This window comes from Lonchura striata, chromosome 6 (genome assembly GCF_046129695.1).
Source record: "Lonchura striata isolate bLonStr1 chromosome 6, bLonStr1.mat, whole genome shotgun sequence".
Taxonomy (NCBI): Eukaryota; Metazoa; Chordata; class Aves; order Passeriformes; family Estrildidae; genus Lonchura; species Lonchura striata.
In genome coordinates, this window is record NC_134608.1 from 31,420,871 (window position 1) to 31,445,668 (window position 24,798).

A 24,798-nucleotide genomic window follows, 5' to 3' on the forward strand; every position below is an offset into this window, starting at 1 on the left:
CATCCTTTATCTGAAGCAGAAGAGCAGTAGCAGAAATAATAAGCCATACCAGAATTGTTTTCTGGATCAGTTTTATTAAATTAATTTTTCACAGTGCAAAAGGGAGAACAAAATACAAATTTGCCAAGTGTTGCAGTAACAATAACTGAAGCAATAAATCACAAAAATATCATATGAGTTTATAGGTTTGAAGAGTTCTGTTCTTTTCAAATATGGAAGTAGTGGAATCCTTTAAAGTAATGTTTTATGAAGCTTCTGTTTTAGAATTAGTGGAATAATTCACTCTATCTACTAAGAAGCTGGGAACGAGGTAAATTATGAACTCTTTTTTAATGGATCACTTAAATTACTTTATACAACAGAAACACATTGTTAACTCACTTTATTTTATACTAGTATTTAGGAAGTCTTGGTATGCTTCATCAGCTTGCTAACTGGAGTCACCTTTCTTCAATTACCTTCTTTAATGCAGCAAACCAAAGAATGGGTGTGACAAATGTTTCATATATATCATCAGCCTTATACCAGGTATAAAATTTGACTACAGCACAGAGATTGATTACTATTCCAAAAAAAAAAAAAAAAAAAAAAAAAAAGATCAAGTGAAAAAGCACTTCGATTACTTAATTCTGTATTTTCACTGTTGTCTGGTGATTTAGACTTGCTTCCCAGAAAATACTGTCTAGACATTCAATGGCCTAACCTACAGCTTTTATTAAAGCTGCTGTATTACCCATGATGTAGGTGGATATTGATTATATAATCCTCCTTTTTTTGTAAAAACTGTCTATGGTGCATTATTTTCTTGAGAATAAGACTTATACTGTTTATATGATTATTATGGACATACAATTAAAAAATAATTATTTCCTCAATCTAAGTGAAATATGTATATGAATATGTATATGCTGAGCATGATGTCATATGGTCCGGAATGCCCCTTTGTTCAGCTAGGTCTGTGTCACCTCCCAGCCTCCCATGAATCCCCAAATTCCTTGACAGCATGACTGTAGAAAAAGCAGAAAAGGCCTTGGCTCTGTGCAAGACCTGCCCAGCAATAACAAGAAATTAGTGGGTACAAACAAACGTACCAAATCCACCTTTGGATTAAAGATTGTCAACTCTGCATATATTTCCTTATTTTGTAAACAAAAATGTAGACTGCAATTTCTGGTGAACTTCCCTTGTTTTCCAAGATTATTCCAGAAAACTCTAAAGAAATGCAGTCCTGTAGCAGAATCATTTTGTACCCAGACCTCAAATGCTATCAAGATGTTTATTTGCATCCTGCGCTTTTTGATAGAGGAAGAGATGTGAATATAATGTTATCTACCAAAGAGTGAAGGTGGCTGTGAGTTTTTACTTCATTTTTTTACAGAACTGATCTCTAATCAGCAAGTGTCTCACTTTGCATTTACGTTAGTCGTTCCTGTGAAAGTATCTACCTGAATGTTTATTGCAGCTGTGAGTAAATTATAGGCAAAATATGTAATTTTTTTGAGAAAATTCTTTCTTTTTGTAGTCTAATAACAAAGTTTATTAGTTATCTAGAACTGTTTAATTTTCGATGTCATGTCAATTTTATTTTATCAGTTTATTTCCAGCACTGAATATTATAGAGATTAGGTAGATGTTGACTCAGTAGGTAATAAACTAAATCTAGGGTATCATTTTCCAGCAACATGTATATATTTACTGTATTCATGATTCCGTACTTGATAATATAAAAGATATTGAAGTGTGTCTATTTTTGAATACAATCCCTATTCAGATTTATGTGTACTATATAAATCACTACTCTAAATGATGGACTATATATGCAACATAAATGCAAATGGAGTTTCACTAACTGTTGGAGTTTCCTTTTCTGAAATTCTGTGTTGAAATACTAGCAAACAGTGCAGGAGCAAGGTCATGCCAACAATGCACTAATTCACCTTGATCATTGAATTCCTTTGCAGCAAGTCAAGAAATTGAGTAATAAAAATAATTTTGTTTAATGTTTTGACTTACTATTTTGTCACAGGAAGCTCAGTTTAAGTTCACCATCACTTTATATTATGAAATCTGAGGATGAAGGCAGCCTGAACATCAAGACAGAATAGTGTTTGGTAATGAACTACTGGACTGTGGTCCTTTAAAAATTAATTTTTAAAGTTATATAGTATACTGTTGAAGGCTAGAAATAAATGTTTTCTGTTAAAAGAAATTAAAGATTTAATGTATTCACAAAACATACTTTTTTGTAGAGTCAATATCTATTTTTGTAACTTGTTCATTCTTAAAATTAGAACATATTGAATCTGTAACTGTTTTAGAAATACCATTTTTTTTAAGTTTATATTGACAAAATTGTATAGTCAAATTTGGAATACAACTTCAGTTCTAACCAAAGCAAGTAGAAATTTATTTTTGCAGTAAACAAAGTATGTGGTTACCTACTTTCAAAAGGAACCTCAAATCCCTCAAAATGTCTTTTTTCCTTTTTCCTAAAGTTATGCAGCATCAATACGTGAATGGACAATGTATGGTACTATGACATATTAGCTACATGGCACTAGATAAATTCTGCAGCATTTCAGACCACTTGAAATATATTTTAGCAATTTCAACATGTTTTAATGTATAAACCTTCTCAGGTTTGGAATGGACTTACTTTGTGTGTGTCCTTTTGCTAAAGGGCTGAGAGATGAATCTTAACCAGATAAAAAATTTTGGGACAGAAAGGGAAAACTTCCACTTCCTCTTCATTCAGAATAAAAAAGTTAGGAATTTCTATGCATCAGTATTTGTGAATAGATGGAATGATGGTATTCTAGAATGTATCTCATTGTTAATTTGATGATGCCACTAGTGGAAACAAGTTATTAGTAAATGATGTTTAGAATGTGTGTACTTTTTGAGGAAGAATAGCAAAGCAGTTTCTTGTGCAAATGCCTCTCTGTAGTGGACCATTTATGGGTGTCCTTTCATTCCTGTGATTCTGTGCACTCTAAGCCTGTTTTATTAAAAACCAACCAAAACAAACAAGCAAACAAACCAAACAACAAAACCCCCACAAAAATCCCCCACAAAAACCCCAAACCCACCCTCCCCAAAAATAAATGGACCAGAATGTGGAAATGCCAGAGCTGCTAGATGAGAAAAATTGCATTTTAAACACTTACTGAATCAAAACCATTTAAATTTATTGAATTCATGGTTCACAAACTAGGTACTGTCAACAAGGTACTGCTGAGACATGGTCTGCATTTTCATGATAGCATAGCAACTCCATAAAACTCATTTCTATTAGCATCTTCAGGCCAGAAAAGCAATTACAGACCTCAGCCAGAATGATGATTTTCCAGTGAGAATATGTTAATACTGAATTATTTTAACAGGGAATAATTGTCTCATTTGCAGATTATATAAGCTTTTGTTAATTCTTTATGCTCAGTAGTGAATGAATAGCTTTTAAAACTTTTCTGCAAAACATTCTGAAATAGCATATATTTCTTGCCACTTTTAAAATACTATTGAAGTTTTTTATCCTACATAACAAATACTCAACTTGTTAAATGTTGTAGCACAAAGGAACGGGTACATTGGCCATTTAGGGGAATAACATAAAAACATCAGTGTTGAATGCCGCATACATTTCTAAAGACATTCTGTGCTTGTATTTTGAGATTACTGCACTTAATGATTGATAAAGCTTTTCCGATACCAGTGTAAATTCTAAGTGTTAAAACCAAAATACTTAATTTATTTGATTAATTCTCATTTTAAGTAACTTTTACGTATGTTCATAGACTCATACAACAGTTTGGGTTGAAAGGGATGTTCAAGATCATCCAGTTCCACCCCAATGTCATGGGTGGGGAAACCTTCCACTAGACCAGATGAAGCAGAGCCCCATCCAACCTGGCATTCAACACATCCAGGGATGGGGCATCCACAATTTCTCTGGGCAACCTGTGCCAGTGTATATCTACTGTAAACCTACATTCTTTCAGTTTGAAGCTTGTCCTGTGACAGATAGGACATGCCCTTGTAAAAAGTCTGAAGACATAATTTTATTTTTTAGGGAACTATGAATTACAATAGAGGTTACTAATATACACCTCTGTGGAATGATGAATACTTCAGTGTAGTAGGGAAAATGAGTGCAATTTGAGTTATATAGAAGTAATTTAATGTAATGATAAGCGTGTCCTAAGTTGAAAATCTCAACTTTACTCTAAATTTTGGTATTTATAAATTCACTTTTTAGTATTTTACTATTTTTATCTCTAAAATATGTAATTTCAAATATTGATACAGGAACTAAATGATGAAAAATGTTTTAAACATCTTTATTTTTATCTTACATATGTTCTAATTTTTCCCCACCAAATCCACATGGTTCTGATGTAAATTTTTAAATTCATGAAGGGAATCATGTAGTGAGTGTTTAATTGTACTGGTAATATTTTACAACTTATTACACTTAATATCAAAAAGAAAAAAATTAGTTTATTAATGAACTTGAAAGCTGAAAACTTCAGAGAGCATTTTATAGAAATGGAAGCAGAAGCGGCAGGAGGAAAGACAGAATTAACTGATCTAAAAAACTAACTGCTACAGTTTTTTAGAATTATCTGCAAAAATGTCTTGAATTCTTTTTCTGTACTGTTTAAACCACCACTGATTGTCATGCAAAGCTAGGTAAGAAAAATACTGTCTATAATTAGTCTGCAATGTAATAGTTGCTTATTTCAGTAAGAAGTGGTAAATAGGCAGTGAAGGGTGAAGGGTCACCTAAAAAAAAGCCCTGTAACTTGCACTCCCCAAGTGAAAAGCATGCTTTTGATTTCCCTCTTTAAAGGGCGTGTCACTTAGTTCCTTTGGTGAAAATGACTTTCCTTCTCCCAGCTTTTATTTCCATTGCCCAAAGCCGTGGCAGTGTCATGGTATTGCAGTTGCATAAGGGATGTAAATAGCAGTGCTGCTTTTAGAACATAATTGTTCAAGTGATCTCAGAGTTCAGCACAGGCGGTTGTTGTGTGTCTGCTTTGATAATAATAATTGACACCAGTAGGACTTTGTTGCTGGAGGGGACACTGACATATCATATCACTCCTGTTTTATCAGCTTCTGCCCCCTTAAAAATTTGTCAGGCAGTGTCTTTTGGTAAACAGTTCTATGCCTGTACAAAAGTGCTTCTACATGCTACTCTCTAGGAGATTTTTTCTTAGTGGACATGTTTTAGAAAATAAAATTATTTTTAATTCTGTATATAGCTTTGGCACAGTCAAACACTAAAATTAATCTCTTTTGGCTTCCTTATATCAGCTTTAGTATTACATATTAAGAGGTGAAAAAGGGCTTGGCACTTTATGTGTTCAGCGTTGTATTATGCAGCAATTTGTAAAGGTGCTTTTCCAGAGTGTTCTTATTCTTGGGACATGTTTTTTGAGGATCATGTTCTTATGACTGAACTTTCTTCTGAAAAATACCTCTTGGATCTTTGGTTGTACATAAATATGTCTATGCTACATAAAAACTTCAAAGTTAAGATTCTGAAAAATAGTCTTGATAGTTTACTGTGCTAACAAATAGCACTGTTTGCAAAATTGTAGTAAAGGTTCTTTACAGCAGGCATTAAAAATATTTTGCTGAGTAAAACTGAGTAACAGTGTACTTACAGTTTGTTTTATATTGCTAAAGACAAAAGGAGCAAGCAGTTGTAAAAGCCTTGAAGACTGTGCAGTCTTTGTCACTCGGATAAAGTCTTGAATATAAATCTCTATAGAAATCTTTACTTATTTGTAGATCTGTTATTGATATATATCAAAAGAATTTCTGCATATGTACATTCTATGATTTAGAAGTAGATTGAATTAATTTTCAACAGATGTTGCAGTTTTTTTTAATATTATAGTGTGCATGCAACTGCAAATTTTTTCTTGTTCTTTGTATTGTGACAGGATGATGAAGTAGTACTTCAGTGTGTTGCCAGTATTCACAAAGAACAAAGGAAGTTTTGCTTGGCAGCGGAGGGACTTGGGAATCGCCTGTGCTTTCTGGAGCCAACATCAGAAGCTAAAGTAAGAAGCTGATACTCTCAACTGGTGCAACTGAGCAGTGAATGTTAACCTACTTACTCACAAGCACATTTAATCATGTTTTCTTAAATACGGTGCTAGAGGGACCTTATGTGTGTTTTTCTTCCCAACTGCATCTTAGAATTGTTTGAAAAAATTTACTAGATTCCAAATGAATTTTGAGACCCACCTGAGAACAGTGAAAAGCTGCTATTCCTCAAATAAGAATATTCCTGTAACTGAAATGCTATCTATTTTCAAGATTAAGTCTCCAAACTGTTATTTAAGTTTACTGAACTCCCATATTTCTATTACTGCTGTAGGTTCAAATATTCTGATACACTGGATTGATAATTTTGATAATTGATAATTAGAAGCATTGTCACCTGTCAGTTACTGGTGTTAAGTGTTGCTCCTGACTTCATTATCAATCAAGAAGTTTTAACTTCTTGATTGATATCTACAGGGACAAGAATGATTAAGTAAAAGAGAATTTTAGATTAAAAATGGAAAATTGAAAAAAAAAGCTAGAGAGATGTGAAGGAAAAAAAAACCCACACCACTCCAGGGTAATTATCAGAGCTTGAGAGGGGAAAGGAGAGAATAGATGAAATTGTAAACCTCTACAATAGCATAATGTTAGGTATAAACCAAACAGAGGAGGACCTCCTCTCTCTCTTTGGTTTTCTCTGCATCCTTTTCCTTAATTGTTTTTATTTCTTCACTTTTCATCACCTTAAAACACAGCATTATCAATACTTTTATTCTCTCTTGTCACTCTGATTTAAAAAAGAAGTGCATATCCACCTTAAAGCTCATACACAGCCATGATCTTTATCATGAATCACAGAATATAGAATTATTAAGGTTGGGAAGAGTCTCTGAAGGTCATCTAGTACAAACTCTGCTTGGAATAGCTTCAGAAAGAACAGATTGCTTAGGACACTCAGATCAGAGTATCTCCAAAGGTGGAGAGTCTACAACCTCTCTGGGTAACCTGTTCTACTGTTTACCATGCTCACAGTACAAGTAGGGGGGTTTTGCTATATATTTAAAAAGTATTTCCTGTATTTCACTTTGTATCAATTTCCTCTTGTCCTTTTACTGGGTTCTACTCTGTAGTCTCTGGATCTGTCTTTGCTCTTTTCTGCCATGGATTTAGGTACATTGGTGGTTCCCCTTGAGACTTTTTTTCTCCTGGACATATCTTTATCTGGACATATCCATGCCAAGAAAGTGGGAAAATTTTGCTGTGAAGTTTCACATTTCAAAACCAGCGGACATATTGATACAAAAATTAGGATTTCCTAAAAGGGTTCACATTATTCTGTCATATTATCTTATCTATCTAGTTGCTGCTGTAAATATCTTCTATCAACCTCATACATGATATCTTATACCTTCTCTTCTGTTTTGTCAGTGACATTACAGAACAAATACAACTGTCTAAAAGACAGGAAAACAATAACACATAGGGGAAAAGTTTTTGTATTTGAACCTGAAGAAGTTTCACTTTACTGTGAGGGATAAAGCCCAAAGTAAAGAAAAATTGCTGTGTTGTCAATTCATGAAGAATGGATTTATATTGTTTTCATACATGAGAGTAGCATTACCTCAAAAACAAATGAAAAGGCATTAAGTATAGGTTCAAAAATTAAAATAAACACATGTACCAACAATTTTTCATCTTGTTTCACCTGGTCTTCTGATCTGTTCTTGCACTGTTTAATTTATTTTTACAGTATGTCCCTCCAGACCTTTGCGTGTGTAATTTCGTCCTTGAACAGTCACTGTCTGTCAGAGCCCTTCAGGAAATGCTGGCCAGCACAGGGGATAATGCTAGTGAAGGGGTAAGTAAATTGACCTCAAAGAACATTAAATCTGAATATAGATTCTCCTAATTTCTTTCCTTGCCCAGAGTTTTCTAGAAGAGGGTCCTGATGTCATTGTATTCTTGGGACATTATTGCTCCACTTCTGTAATCACATTAATTTTTCTTTGGCAGTGAGGAGCTGCTGCAACTGTGTTTTGAATATTTGTGATGCAAAAATCCAGAAACATCATTAATTTTATTGCTTTGACCCTGATTCTCCAATTTCAGCTGAATCAAACTGAATTGAACTTTTCTTCTCCTACAAACAGAGCATGATAAAAGTCTATGGCTTTAGTTATTTTACAACCTAATGGCTTATTCTGTGTTTCTGATCCTTAACTAGCATATATTATTGCACAGATGAGAAAGATGGAGTTATATCACCTTTGATCTTGCATTGTTAACATTTGCATACATGGTTTTCAGACGTCATTAATACTGACCTTTTGTTTTCCACTGCATAAAAAAAAAGTGGGATTCTTTATTTTTGCAATTACCTTGCAGTCTGTAAAATAAGTCTTGATGAAAATGAAAACATATACTTAGGAAATCAAAATATCAATTTAAACATTTCAGAATTCCTAAGAAATTACATACTTTTTAATATTTCCAAAATATTCACCACAAACTGAAGCTGAAAGATTTAATCTGATATTAATAATGATATATGAATATTTTATTTGGGATTTGAAGTAGAGTACATATAATCTCTTTGGTAAAAATAATCTCACTCTTGCTTAAGGAGCAATAGATTATATAAAAGAATATAATCTGTTGTGCTGTATTTATTTTGAAACTCTCTTATCTTACATTTATTTTGAAGTTGGGTACAATCCATTGGGGAAACTGTAATAGAAGCACAGCAGTTCATACTAAAAGCAAGGCTGAAATAAAAAATTATTTGCTTTTCATATTAAAATCTGTTTAGAACAGAGTTCTGCTGCTAGTTTCAGATTTTTCTAGAGAAAGACTGTAGCTTGTAAAGTTTGGAGGTTTTGTTGTTTTGGTTTGGTTGTGTTCTTTTCTTCTTTTATTTTTTATTTTTTTAATAAGTCAGACTTACACTTACAAGTGATTAATTTAAGAACTTTCATTAATAAAATAGCAGGAAGCATTTAATTGCTTGTTCTCAGTATCCATGTATTTGTTGCAAACTGAATACATGAAATTTTCTTGTGACAACCTATTTGTAATTACAGTTATCTTTGCTGTTAAGTTTTTCCTTTTTAATTAAAAAAAATAATTTTAATATATAAAAGAAGTATGATATTCACTGCTATGTGTTTTTCCAGTTTTCCTCACTGAGCAGTGACCACTTCCTGCAGGATTAAAACCATTTTTTATGAATGACATATTTTGAAGAAGCTTGGTGGTAGTTTAACTTATGTATTGTTCACTGAATTTAAAACCATTTGCCTACACATGTATAACAATAATCTGAGCTCTTGGAATATCCTTTCATTATCTTTGTCCCTTCTGAATGAATCCAAGGATGAGAACTGATCTTAAATGCCATCCAAAAATAACTAAAAAGAAATTTGCTCTAAATGAAGAAAATATAAAATCCAGTTTTGCCTCTCCCTATCTTGTCATGGAGTTTTACTTATTCAAAATTAGTAACTGTACTTGGTTGAAACTATGGATGCAGTTGCTTTAATGAATCTGAAACATGTCAGAGATTAATATTAACAAATAGATATTCTCAGTATATGCTTGAACTGTTCTGGGCAGTAAGTATGTTATTTTTTCTTTCAGATTTCAGTTTCTGTATGTATATATGTATTTATTTTGTTGTTATTTTTTTTAATGCCTGCATGAAGTTTATAAGAAAGGTAAGTGGTTATCTTATTTAACTTAAAATATGTTTTTGCAAGTGCTGTGTTTTACTAACTCATAATAAAAATTAGGAAAATATAAAAGCCTCTGTTGAAGAACAACATTTTTTCCTTTGGCAGATATTTGGCTATTGCTGCATCGACTCTGTTATAATTATTTATTCCCCAGTGCGTACATTTCATAATTTGTTGGAATATTTGCACCCCTTCCTTGAACTGCCATAGCTCTTCATGTTGTTGCGTAGTTCTGACCATGGTCCCCTCAGAGCAGTGGAGTTCTGACCTCCTGCATCCTGTTCTGCAGGCAGCCCAAGGGGGTGGCCACCGGACCCTGCTGTATGGCCACGCCATTCTGCTCCGGCATTCGTTCAGCGAAATGGTAAGGGAGGGAGCACCTGCACAGAGTGACCAGCATCAATAAGAAATGGCTTTCTACCAAAATAAAAATCTGGAATAATGATTTTTACAAGCTATCTTTTGCACTAGTTAAGAAAGAAGTTAATAACTTGCAGTGTCTCAACACAATAGAATTGTTTAAATTCAGATTGTAACTGAAAAGCTCCTAAAATGTATTATTTCTGTGTCCTTAAGGAATCCATTTTAATGATACTTCCATTAGCAAGTACTTCTACAGCAAATGAATTTGTTGTCATATACATTATCTTTTCCCCCATCGTATTTTATAAGATATGGTGTTCTATTTGACATCCCATAGTTTCCATGGATTATGCCCACAAAGATGTCTTCAGTCTGCCTTGTATAAATTTCATCATATTATATTATACAACTGAAAAATTTCAGCTGATTTGAATCTTTGACCTACTAGGACCCATATAAATACACCTAATACAAGGCTGAGGGAATGAGAAGTCAGGAAAATGCTTCCCCTCCTTCTTCCTGTACTAGAAAATGCTACATTAATCTTCAAATGCTACATTAATCTTCTATGTTGCTTATGTTTATGAACCTTGATAATTGTAGTTGCCTTGGTATACCAGAGTTGCAAGTATAATTACTACCTTTTGGTATTTTTTTTTAATGTTTTTATGAATGAAACTTATCATGATAGGGTTGTAATTAGATGTTTGCCTGTTTCTATCTGATGAGCTGTGTGAAACTGCAGAAGGTAGACGCTAAATTGCACAGCTGAAGTGAAGATGTGCTGCACTGGAAAAGGATTTTGATATTTTAAGTTCAGCAAGAGCTCTGTATGAATAACAACGTCATCTTTGACTCATTAAAAAAATTAAGTAAGATAGTAAGATGAAGTAATGCGAATGTATTAATTTGGCATGTGTGTTAATGGATACTGTTGGGTTTTTGTTTTCAATAACATCACTGTTTTGCAGTATTTGACATGTTTAACATCATCAAGATCCCAGACAGATAAACTTGCATTTGATGTGGGATTACGAGAAAATGCAGCAGGTATGGCAAGTCCTTTTTGAAGGAAAATGAGTTACTAATTTCTAGTTTTAGAAGAGGCATTGAGTTTAATGTAACTGTAAGCATATGAATGGGATCCTTATGTGTTCATCAGAAATAAGATGACTGAAAGAAATTGCTATTAGTACTAATGACTTTCAGCACATTAAATACCTTTGTGTAAGAATGTGAGTCTTGCAATTAAACTGACAACACAACTGCAATAAAATGCATGATAATGGTCAAATTTACAAAAATTCTGTTGAGCAAAATAAATTTGATGCTTTTGTTTGTTTATTTTTTGCTTTTTTTTTTTTTGACACTTAAGAGTATGGAAAAGCCATATACTGGTGCATTCACAATATACATTGTAACCAAGTAACAAAAGAAATTTGCAACTTGTAATGCAGGAAACCCGAAAATATGTAGTGAACACGTTGCCAAAAGAGCTGGATAGAAATTCATTTGTAATATGGACAAACCAATAATGAGACAAAGTGGAAGAGATACAACACAAAAATGACATTATGAGAAAGATTTAAAATCTAATTAATGTATTTCGGGAAGTACTGCCATTACCATTACTGCTGATGGAAATATAGTGAAAAAAATATGCTTCCATGAAAACACATATAAATTATGAGTTGCCACTGGAAGATATATTAAATGAATGTAAAGGTAACTTAGCCACAAAGAGCCACAAATAGATTTTCATGCTGCTGTGTACAGAGTGCTCATAGTTACTGAAAGTGGTGAGTACTCCTCAGAAAGTAGGAAGTGTCTCTGTAACAATCAGGACCAGACATATACCTTGAAGGGAAAATCTAAGTACCTGTATACAGGCTTCATTAATGTAAAGCTCAAATAATGAAATACTCTTGGTGTTAATATAAATCTGTGTTTTCTAGTATTTTTTCATTATTTTTAAAATAAAATCAAATAGACTAATTGATGATGGAGAGGCACTGGCAATGTAGGTGCTAAAACCTTTGTAAATCATAATCTTTGAATCTGTTCAGGTGACTCTCTACAAAATCTTGTCTTTTGAATGAGTGAAGTTTGTCTTTCAATTGTTTATAGCCCTAGAGGTGATTGCTTTAGACAAATATTAGCTGTCTGCTATTTGGCTGTCTTTGTTTCCTTAGATAGAGAACATTTTCTTTAGGAATGTTGAGAAAAGGAATGTATGTGATAAAAGGAATATGTGTGCTTAATCGCTACTGAAATATTTCAGTTAAATCTGTTTTTATAATTTTATAGCTTTTTTAAGGAATTATTGTACCTATATCTGCTACTATCTATGAGGTTTTATAACAAGTATCTGTAGTTGTTGAAGGTATTTGCTTAACTGTACATAAACAATAAACCCCTTGTACACATAGTTAAGATTCAAAAAACTTCGTTGTGTTTCTGCACAGAGGGCTTTGGTAGCTACTGCATGCCTGAAAAGCTCATAAACTGAGTGCCATAATATCACTTCTCTACTCCCTCACCTATGAAACTGTACTAATGAATGAGTTTCTGCTGCAGGAAGTATTTTTCACACAGCAGAGGGAAAAGCCACTGGCTATAAAAAATTACTCCCTTTGAAGATTTAGCATTTTACACTTGTATGGATGCAACTTCTATTTATTGTCTTCACTATAACTAGTTTCATTGCCTTCAAATTTTCTTTTTGAAATAAAAGGTACAGGCAAAATGAAATATCTTAATCAATCAAACAAATTTTTGTACTTTGATTCTACCAAATGGCCTTTTAAAATCTTTTTCCACTTTGCATTGTCTAGTGAGAAAGTTTTATTCAACTTGTTTTCTTCAAGTTCTTTAAGTTCAAGATTCTTATCTTTCACACTCTGAAGAGTGTGAAATTGTGAAATGAACTAGATAATCTTCCCAGAATGTCTGTGTATGTGTAGTTCTCTGTGTGTGTGTGTCTGTGCAGAGTAATCTGGAATCTTAAGTTTAATGTGTAGGAAATGTCCTATGGTTGTCACCCTTGGGCTTGGCTATTTTGTAATTATATGGTCTGTAGTGCTAGTGGAACTGCTTCCAGGTTTGTCATGTGATACAATACAGAAGGTTGTGAATTAAATATGACCACTAAACAAAGGAAGAGACAAAAGGTGATAAATAAGACCCAGGCAGGTGTCAGCAATTTCCTGGCAAGGAGACCCTCCCAGGGAAAGCAGTTCTGAGTGGTGTTTTGTAAACAATCTCTTTAAAGGAACTTGAAAAGGGAAATATCATATATGGAAAAGATTATATGACAAAAAGTTTCAAGCAAAAAGAAAGGCACCAAAAATGATTGAAAATAGAAATGATGTGATTTTATAAAGTGAATTTCTCACAAGCCAATTTTTATAATGATATTTTTTGTGTTGTATAACGATATCCTTAGATTTCTTGGGAGTTGTCTCTTTTGTAGAACCTTGATTAGAGCCTCTGTCCTTTAGGTGAGGCATGCTGGTGGACAATACACCCTGCTTCTAAGCAAAGATCGGAAGGAGAAAAAGTTCGAATTGGTGATGACCTTATCCTGGTCAGCGTGTCCTCTGAAAGATACCTGGTGAGTTTGTTTCTTCAGAGAGTGGTCAAATGGTGGGAAAATAAAAATTCTGTGGGGATATCAGGAGATTGGTTGGGATTCTTATTTTTTTTTTTTTTCTAATCTAGGGAGCAATGCCTGGTTGTAATGCATTTTTATTTTTCTTCACTGAAAGGATGATGGGTGTGTGTGAGTCCCTCCTCCAGTGCAAGACTGCTTCAATGCCTTTTCCCCAAATTCTAAAACAATACTAATTTTAGAAGAAATTTTAATATTTACTTTATTATATATTCTCTTCTGTTGATAAATTAATGCACTAAATATTTTAAGTGCATAATTTTCATTGTTTCCTGCTACCATTGTCTTGTTTCAGCATCTCTCCGTGTCAAATGGAAATATTCAGGTGGATGCCTCCTTTATGCAGACACTATGGAATGTACATCCCATATGCTCAGGAAGCAATATTACAGAAGGTTTGCCATTTTATTTGTTTAGACATGTATATGAATTAGATTAATTTGTATGCTTTCGATAAAGAGGGAAAAGTAAAAAACAAATTCTCCTCAAAATGTCAACCAAAATGGGTAATGAAAATAAAGAAAAGGAGCTTAGGAGAGAAGAATTATTGAAGAGAAACCAGGGAAATACAGATACATCAACTGGATTTACTGAAGAAAAGCTCAATGAGTGCTGTAACTTTAGAATAACATAGCTTTAAAAGCTTCATGAGAAATGAAAACTTAGTTTAATTTGGGGGAGTAGGAGCTGCAGAATAACTGAATCCAGAAAGTGTAGATTTTTACATACAATTTTCCTAAACACTGTTCTCCCACTACAGATAAAACAGAAGAGAAAATAAAGGTACAGGCAAAATGAAAAGCAGTTTTCTCAAAGTTCCTATTTCAGCCTCTTAGTTCTGCTTTTCATGGACATTTCCTCAAAATCCTTTCTGAATGTCACAGCCATGCATCCTTATTGTCTTCTCTCATCTAGCCTAAATCCTACGCCACAGGGTCTGGATTTCTTTCAGGAAATTTTATGGCACTTCATGGTCATGTTTGAGTCATTGACCATGTTTGTCATGGTCACCTTATTCTGAGAAATGTCTCATTCTGTATTGAAAGTCTGATCAACTCAGTGTCTCTCCTTATTTCAGTTTGTCATTAACACCGTCGTAGCAAACACTGCGCTTCACCTTTGCTCTTCTCTATTCAAAGTATCAGCACTCGACATTCACAAACTACTTATATGTCTTGGAAGTTAGGATCATTTTATGCCACTTGTCTGTAAAACTTAGTATTTATGATATACTAGTATACAACAACATAAACAAAGTGGAGCTTTAAGGGAACTGAGAGAGATATTCCATTTCCCTGGGATCAGCTATAGTAAGTCTTAATAGAAGATTACTTACCCTGGAGTTAGACTTAATCTAGTAGTCTTATTTGAACTATAGCTGGGTTTTTCTAACCCCAACTGGTTTAAATCAGCCTCCCACAGTATTTCTGTGTACTGGCCCATAAGAAACCCATGTCAGAGTGTTAGGTTTTAATTTATGGGATATAGATTTTGCTTGTAATACTTTCTGATTGCTTTGGCATGCTGGAGCTGGATATTTAAAAATTACTGTCTGGGGGCCTGCCCTTATGGGTCATAAATAGAATAGGGATCAACCCTGGAAAAGTCTGTGTTTTTTCAGGCATCACAGGTAAAACAAAATGAAGCAAAGAGAAAAACCATCCTATGGCAAAGTTTAAAACTTGTAAGAGATGAAAAACATAATGAACTATGCAGAGACATCATGGAAGACCAGTTGTATATTTAATATTTCTGTACCTGAAGAGATTCGGCAGCTGAACTTCCTACAAGTTTACAGAATTGGAGTCATTGAGGTTGGAAAGGATCTGGTCCAATCCACTGTCCAGTTGATCCACTAGAACATATTGCTTAGGAATGTATCTAGACAGGTTTAGGTCTTCAGGGGTGGAAACTCCACAACATGCCTGGGCAAAACGTGCCAGTGCTCAGGCACATTCCCAATGCCCAAAGGTGTTTCCTGATGTTCAAACAGACCCTGCCATGTCTCAGTGTGGGCCCATTGCCACTAGTTCCATCACTGGGCACAACAGAAGGGACTTTGATCCCATAGTCTTTACTTTGATCCCGTAGTCTTTACACGGATAAGATCCCTCCAGAGTCTTGTCTCTCACGTGTGACATACATCAGTTTCTTAATCATCTTAGTAGCCTTTTTGCTGTATCTGGAACTCATAGTGAGTGGCACCAAATTACTTGCATAATACAAAATACTGTAAATTTAAAAAAAAATGTTAGGGTGGAGTAAGAAGAGAAGTAGATTGTGACTGCCTGGTAGCAGCCACAGTGTGGTCTCTTTACCAAAGAGGGTTGAGGAACAAGCAGGCGCAGAACTGAGGGTTGCAGCGGGTTTTAAAGAGGGGAGGGGATGAGGGGTGGAAACAACTCTCTTCCAATGGGATAGCATTAGGGGAGGAGAACACAACTGGGACAATCCAATGAAGGCAGCACAGGGGCGGGAGCAGGCTGAACAGTCCATGACGTGCTGGGGAAGGGGCAACAGACAGGGAACATTCTAGAACCAACAGTGTGTTCAACTTGACAGACAGGGGTAGGGGGTAGTGCACTGGGGATTGACAGGGACATATAAGGAGGCAAGGGAGGTGCAGGGGAGACTGACATGGGGATTGACAGGCACTTGGGAAAATCTTGGAGTAAACAATTTAGGGCTAAGCCATTAGGGGAACAGAAGTGGGTACACGGAATAAACATTATAAACTGATTAACAAATAACAATTATAAACAACAAATCATCACAGTAGATTTTTCTTTGTGTCAATAATTTTTTTCCTCAACTGCTTAGACTTTGGTTTTATATACATTTTCAGAATGGTTTATGTGAGATGGTCACATGTCAAAAGACAGAGCAGTCTAGCTCCAGTGGAATGAAGAGAGAGAGTGGGATTTCCTGAGTCTGCAACTGGATTAGGAATTGGACAATGCTGTTTTTGTGATACTTGTAAAACCATCAAGAAAACATAAGTAACAGAAAAGTACATTTGCCCCCCATTATTTCTTTGCTTTGACTTTTATATTAATTGGCAAGATGGTAATTATTGGTTACAGTTTTCCTCATTTACAAATTTATGTTGAATCAGCTGGACAGTATGAAAGCTTCCTTCTACCCTTACTCCATAATATGTGTTCTTTTAAAAGGCAGCAACTTCACTTACAAGGCCAGAATGGTTTGGACTAGGATTTGATGAGTCATTCTCCTCCACCTTCTTTGTCTTATCTTTTTTAATGTGAGGCAGAGTTCCTGGTTTTGACCTGTACTCTTTGTGTTAAATGGATTGGAAAGTTGACTTCCATTAAACTTAATCTTCAGATCTGCAAAGTGTTTTTATGTCCTCGGTCTCCTGCTGCTGCTGTGGACCTTTGATTTTGACACAAATTATACATTTCAGAAAAAAATGTTGAAATCATGAAACTGCTTTGTATTGAGATAATTTAAACTGTATTAAGGGTGAGGAAATTATGGCATTAGCTATTTGATTTGGCTTTTACCTAAAGATTAAATTTGCAAAGCCATAATTGTTTTTGTTGTTTTAAAGAAGTTTTTCAATTTCCTTTTCTGTCTCAGAATCCTAATTTGAGTTTTAAATGTCAAAAGTTTGCTTTTGTTTTTTCTTCATTTTCAGGAGAAATAGTTTTTTTAAAAAAGGTACTAAAATAGTATGTTAACGCATTAATTTTTTTTCTTATTTAGATTCAGTTATGAGTGAAAATTTGGAAAATAGATCTTGTCTGGGTCTTGAATTTTTTAAACTTTCATGAGGGTGTTATTTTCATAGTCAAAGTTTTAGCTTGTAAATGACCTTCTTTTTCAGGATATCTTCTTGGTGGGCATGTAGTACGTTTTTTCCATGGCCATGATGAGTGCTTGACAATTCCATCTACAGACCAGAATGATTCACAGCACAAGTAAGTGATGGTGCATTTTTTAAATATTACCTTCTTTCAGAAAGGAAACAGGTTGTCAGTTGAATTTGAGGTTAGGTAGATTTAACATTCTTTACAGCAGTCTTTAATTAGGCAGTGGCATTGTATTTGAAATTGAGACCTACTAAGCTGAAAATCGGTTATGATTTCTTTCATTGTTGAAATTTAAGTAGTTGATTTTCACTGAGATTTTGTCCTGTTATGTTTCTTGTCTCTAGCTCATACTACTACAAGTAGAGGTAAGAAGGTGTTAGCAGGAAGATGATAATGTGAAAAAAAAATTCATTAAAAATCTCTGTAAGTTTGGCCTCTGCAATGACTTTCATATTTTATATTTTTTACATTTAAAAAAATTTTAAGCATTCTCAAAATTGATTAACATATTAAGATTGATTAACATATTAACAAATTACATCATACTAGCTAACCTACTTTTGTATAAATTTTTTATCTACAGTTGTCATCTATTATGTTGATTTGTTATTTGAATTTTTCTGTATTTTTAAAATTTTTTGTTAATCAGAAGCAACGTGAGTTAATAATTGTGCTACATGAACCTGCTAGCTTTAAAATCATCTTCAACAAATAAGACCTTTCTACCTATCGTGGCAAATAAGTTATGCTTATGGTAATAAAACATTCAGTTATGTCAGGTAAACTTGTCAGCTCTAAATTTGCCATGTTTACATTTCTGAAGAGTAAAAATGTCTCCAAGTCCTAAAGAGAACCCAAACTGAAAATGAGAAAAAATAACTTTGTGAGTTTTTGTTGCTGTTTTCTTCATATGTGTAAAGAAAAAGAAAAAATGTTTTAACTGTGTATGAAAATGTACACACCAGATATAAAAATAGCGGCAAATGTGTTGTGTTGCCTTCAGACTTATTTTATAAAGCGTCCATTTAAAAAAGGTTAAAATAGATGCTGAGCTGTTTCATTGTGTTCAGAAATACTGCTCTTTGATACTTCTCTTACTTATGTAGAAGTCAGATATGGCTAATATTAAAACTAATTTTAAAGTCCTAGTCCCCAGTATGATGTGATTCTTTATGTAACATTGATGTGTGTTGTTACTGCCTTAAGATTTCCTTCCACGTTTTTTATGCTAAGTAAATAAAAGGGTAAAATTAAAATGTATATTTGTCTGAGTTAAATCCATATATTTATAATCCTAAAATTGGAAAACATGTGACTGCTATATTGAACATTTTCAAATGTGTGATAGTGACAGATGACTTGAAGTTATCTGGTCTTTTGATTTATGAGCTGAGTAACAGACATAAGGCCAAGTTTTTGCTGTGTCGTAGTTGTAGGAGTCATGTTTACATTATCAAAACAAAGAAAAAATATAAAAAAACCCCAAATAGTAATAAGAATGGCAGAGAGAGATGTAGAAAATGGTTTCCATCTCTTTATTTGCGTTTGTTTCTGTTTCTTTATTTAATCAGTGCTATGCATTTCATTAGGAATGTTAAATAAGTTGTTAGACAAGAGTGACGATTTCTCTTTTCATAAAACAAAAATGTTGTTTTTTGAACATTTCTGTAAACAATGCTCTTTAACACTTTGCAAAGAGACTATTCTCTGACAAGAATCTTAAGGTCTTATTTTACAGACCAAATGGAAATGCTTGGGGTGAACATATTGAACATCAAAAAGGCTATCTTGGCAAAAAAAAAAAAAAAAAAGGATACGTGGAATCAATTAGATGGGAAAAAAAAAGGTTATGTGGATGCTGTTGTGAAAAAACAGCAATTCTTTTTTACATGCAGCTTTGTTACTGAAAGAGCAGGCCACTAATTCTAGTCCAGCATCTCGAAAAAGAGCTGTATTTTTAAAAAGTATAGAAATTAAAAGTATAAGAAGTGAAAAGAGACTATATCAGGTGAACTGAACTGTATTTATGATACTGAACTACACCTTTGATAGTCCTTTAGAGATAGAATGGTTGAGTTGGGCCAAGGAGACATGAAGGAGGTTAGAGAGAGTGGAAATGAATACTTAGTTTTGAGCTCAGCTAGGATTTAGAGTCTGCCAAAAGTAAAATCAGTAAGGTCAGCGGGACCGGAGACATAGAATGAAAATGGAGAGCTCCAGATATTTATTGTGCATTCAGTTTATTCAGAGACTCATGTAACTGCCCAGGTTGGGAATGACCTTGAAAGATCAAATTCATAGAGTCTGGAAATGAAGATGAGTTTAAAGCTAGGGATTTTTAGGTTTATTTTTATTCTAGACTACCAATACATTTTCATGCAAGATAAAATGTGTAGGGAATATTACTGCCTTTACTATGAAGAATATTTATTCTTACTCTTCTGGTGAACTAGCATTTTGAAATATTTGACATCACGTGTGTGCCCTTAAATGTGAATCCTAAATAAAGGAGTGTAAATACAAGTCCATCATATTATAAAGCTGCTGGGTGCAAATGGGTAGCCATACTTCATGATTCTTCCAGGATTTTATTGGTGTTGCTTAGGAAAGAGACCCTTAAGCGCTCTACATAGAAGAAAAGGTGTAGAAATACACCTTTAATTAGATAGAAGAAAGAAAACTTTTCTTTTAAAATTTGATTTTCAGGTCCATAGTTACATAAGAACAATACTAAACAGCTTCTTAAATTTTTGCTGCTAGCTGTCAAAAATAGGAAAATAATTTTAAATTTGAAAAGCCAGTTAAAAATTGCTTTTCAAACTGCTTCTTTAATTCAGCTATATAATAGCTAGATTGTGACATCTTCATGCATTTGCTGTATTCAGTCAAGTTTGCCAGAGCAGGAAGGCAGATTTTAAATTTCCTTGCTGCACGTTTTTTCAGATACTTAAGTACAATAGAAGGTCCAGCTTCTGTGTGTGCTAGGGTAGATTAGTCCTTCTCAGAGGAATAACATGTAAGAAAGATTTCCTCTTTTGGCATTCAGACCTTTCCTATTATCCATTATATTTCCTACACTCATTTGAAATGAGGAAGTATATACAAATTCTGGTGATTAGATGAAAAGACATGAATGTTTAGTAAAACATTAAAAACTTCCTGTGAACAGGAATCCACCATAGTTTCTTTGTTTGTATTTGATTATTGAGTAGAATATTTGCTGCACTAGAACACACTACTAACCCTCAGCCAACAGTTCAAGAAAATGAAATTATAATAAAAGTTTAATCCTTTCCCTTCCTGTTTTTTATTTCTCTGAATGCATTATCTGTTTTGTGAGGATTATAATACACAATTTCTGTTGTCACCAAAATTTTTGTCTCTTTCATAAGAATCAGAAATAATTTTTGGACTGAAGTCCCTAATGTCATGTTCTTGTTGCTTTAATCTGAAAATCTTTATTTTACATCTTTATTTTAAAATATGGCATGTATTTAAAACCATTGGTAATGTTTTTTTAAATATTAAATTATTAGATTAGATTAGATTATTAGATTAATATATTTGGAACTGTAGAAATTACATATTTTTATGGCTGATTAAATGACAGGAAAAGTTTCCTTGCCACTTTCAAGGCTAGGCATTTTATCAGCTCCTGAGAGCAACTACCTTAATGGAAATAATCTAATATACCTGGGACATTTGGTTTGTTTATCATAGTTTCACTGAGGAGTAGGAATCTTCTGTCCATTCAATGACATTTGTTTACTGGGAGAAATGTAGCGAGTCATGTACAGTTTCCAGAGAAGTAAGTTATAAATGCTGTAAATGCACAAATAAACAGAAGATGGTCTTCTGAATCTTTTCTGTAGGAAAGTATTTTATGAAACTGGAGGAGCCGGCATTCGAGCAAGGTCATTGTGGAGAGTAGAACCCCTTCGAATAAGGTACTGATATTTTAAAAGTTTTTAAAAAGTTTTTTTGGTTAGTAACTTTTGTTATATTAATAGAAATTTTATTATTACAGACCTTTAATACAGAATATATATTTGCCACACTTTATGCTATGTGTTAGGCTCTTTGTCAATAATAAAAAGCAATGTACTGTGATAGAATAGATTATTTCTGTCTCCCGTAACAAAAGCAGCACTGTCTATGAGATACGTATACTTAAATGATTGCTTCTTTCCAAAAGTAAAATACATTTCTAGTTTTACTTGGAGCATAAGCACGAGTGGATATAAGAGCAATAATACCTATCCCTTCTGTATTTCTTGGATTTTTGTTTTTTTTTTAAAGATTGTCTCCTTACTATGTGATTATTTGTCATTTCCCTACAAGTGAAATTTCAATATATCTCTTAAGAGTATGTATGGCCTTTGATGGCTATCTGAACTGTATGTTTATTTTACCCTTGGTGTCTTTGTGATTGTAAGTGAAATACCTTCTTAACTAACACAGATGTAGGATAATTCTGTGAAATGTTGAGTCTCCACTTAGGTTTAATTTGTTTGTTTAGTCAGTCAACTAAAATACAGTAGTTAATTTACACATGTAGGATTTTTTCATGGACACCATATGTAACACCCTGATAGATGGAGAGAGGGTGTAGAAACAAGAAGATGGAAGCCATACTCTTTTCCAGGGTTCCCTTTGCAACTGAATTAACAGTTTTGCATCTAATTTAAAACAAGTATTGTTATCAGAACAAAAAATGGAATATATATATATATAGCATATTCTATTTTCTGAACATCCTTTAAAACCTAAAGAAAAAAATAGTGCTTTACTTGCTTAAACTATCTTTTGATGTCTCTTATGTTTAGCTGGAGTGGAAGTAACATCAGATGGGGGCAGCCTTTTCGTCTTCGACATATTACGACAGGAAAGTACTTGGCTCTGAATGAAGATGAAGGAGTAGTAATATTAGACAGAGAAAAATCAGACACAACATCTACAGCCTTTTGTTTTAGAGCAACTAAGGTAAATATAAACAATGCAAATTTGTTCTGAATGTGGAGGACTCAAACACTAAATCTGTATAAATTACTTGTAATTTCTAAATTGAAGTTAATGCTAGGGATTGTTATTCTTGATACAGGTTGTTTAATTTTAAATGCATGAAGGTTTCATGGAGAAAAAATAAATGTGATTGATAAACTTTAGAATAAACTAAACTGTAACCAGTTTTAAAAAAGTAGATTAAAACCAAATACAGTGCAAGATACAGTGGTTTAATATGAATACTTTAATAATTATAGACTTATTTTAGCTGGACAGAATCTCATTAGAGTGTTACACGTTCCAGCTCTATCTGTCATTGAATTCAATTTAATTCAGTTCAGTTGCTATTCTTTATGCAGTATGCTGATAAGAACTGAGCTCAATAAAATTTTTCCTAAATGTAAGGCAAATATAGCAGTGATTTTTAAACCATATGTTTTCAAATTATGCTCTTTAGTGAGCTGCTAATTGCATGTTATTAGCTTTTTCATTGTTTCCAGCTGGGAAAAAACATTACAAGGGAGAGACAATGAAGAATGATTATGGAGGTAGGCAAAATTAATAACTTTTTTTTCCCCAGGATGTGAAAGGTTTTATAATCAAAGATGATTAAAAGTTTTTATGTTTTTTCATGATTTTACTTATAAATAGTTCCCATAGCTGTTACAGTGGAGTTTTCTATTAACTAAAAAAGCGCTAAATTTTCCACATAATTCTGAATGCTATATGATCATTAAGAAAAAATAAATCCCAAAGTGAGAAAGAATCTTTAAAATTAGTTGTATGCTAGATAAAATCTAACAGTAACAGTCTTGACAAATGCTAGACTTTTGTTAGTATAATAAATCAAATACTTCTTTTTAGCATGTTTAAAATAACGGTACTTATTAGTGTGACTGCATATGATATTTCATGAATTTTTATTTGAACCAATCAAAATAATTGAAAAACTATCAGGAAATTTTCTTAGATTGCTTAGATTTACTTACAATATAGTTTTTAATTTTTTATTCAGTGTAAAGGCTGTGCACTATAGATTGTACATCCAATGTTGTGCTGGAGCATTTATTACAGATGTAATTTTTTGCCATTTTTGGAAAGTCATTGGTAAGAATGGTGAGAATTGCAGGAGTGTCACAGTTACTGGTTAAACATTGAGTTAAAATTCCTTTGATGTGCTCACTGCCTAACTGGACACGAACTGTCCTGCTGTTTCCCAATATTTTAATCTATGCATATAAATGTATCAATTTTGAGCATGTAAATTTAGTGGTTATGTATGCACATTCATAAAATTATTTCTGTTACATTGACTAAACATGCCCTATTTTCTTCCTCTTTTTCTTGAGGTGTGCTTCAAAGGCACACTAGTGAAATTTTTTGCAGTGCCCAAAATGACTAAGCTGAAGTACAGTAGTAATTGATTATGCAGGAGTCATTCATGCCTACAGTGTTTATACAAAATATGGTTGATAATGTACATTTTTATATTAAATCCTAGCTCAGTGTCTCATCAACTTGTCCCATTTGTGCTGTCCTATGCAGAAAAGAATTTTTTTACCTCATGATAGGGTATGAATTTGGTGCCAAGAATAAGAATTGTTATTTATTGTCTGGGCACATAAGAGCTGCACTGGCCCATGGGTGGAGGCATTACTGTTTCCAAAGGTGATAGGAACAAGCAAAGGTAACTTTTCCTAAAGAGAGGAAGGTGATGTTTGGGAAGGGACTAAACCCCAAAGATTAACTTGGACTGTTAGGGAAAAAGGGCTCTTAAAGCAAAGTGCTACTTGCACACAGATTAAGGGGAAAAAGGACCATAGATGTAATAGGTAGGCTAGATATATATGCAGGTGGTTTTATCTTAATTTCTGCATATATGTACATGTAAATATTTTATTGATTTGTTTTCTCAATGAAGAAACCTTTTCATTTGCATGTACCTTAATATGGCATTAATTCAGGGAAGTTTAAAGGCATCTGTCTAATGTCTTTGTTCCAGCTGTGTACAGATTCCTAAAAATAGGGTGCTGGATACCTGTCCCTTAGACTAATACAATAATTCTGATTGAGAAGGACTCTGGGCAGCCATCTAGTCCAGCCTTTTGCTCCAGGTAGGGTCAACACAAATTCAGAC

General features: G+C 33.5%; 1 protein-coding gene across 3 annotated transcripts in view; it reads left to right on the forward strand.

Annotated features, from left to right (window-relative positions):
* The window catches only part of RYR3 (ryanodine receptor 3), a 194,165-nt gene that overhangs the window by 39,525 nt on the left and 129,842 nt on the right, over window positions 1–24,798 (forward strand). For all 3 annotated transcript variants that reach the window (XM_077784077.1, XM_077784078.1, XM_077784079.1), the window contains exons 2-10: window positions 5,952–6,071; window positions 7,811–7,918; window positions 10,081–10,155; window positions 11,126–11,204; window positions 13,655–13,767; window positions 14,120–14,219; window positions 17,672–17,765; window positions 21,530–21,604; window positions 22,484–22,640. In XM_077784077.1, the coding sequence (XP_077640203.1) occupies window positions 5,952–6,071; window positions 7,811–7,918; window positions 10,081–10,155; window positions 11,126–11,204; window positions 13,655–13,767; window positions 14,120–14,219; window positions 17,672–17,765; window positions 21,530–21,604; window positions 22,484–22,640 (921 nt within the window). The remainder of the gene's footprint in view (window positions 1–5,951; window positions 6,072–7,810; window positions 7,919–10,080; window positions 10,156–11,125; window positions 11,205–13,654; window positions 13,768–14,119; window positions 14,220–17,671; window positions 17,766–21,529; window positions 21,605–22,483; window positions 22,641–24,798) is intronic.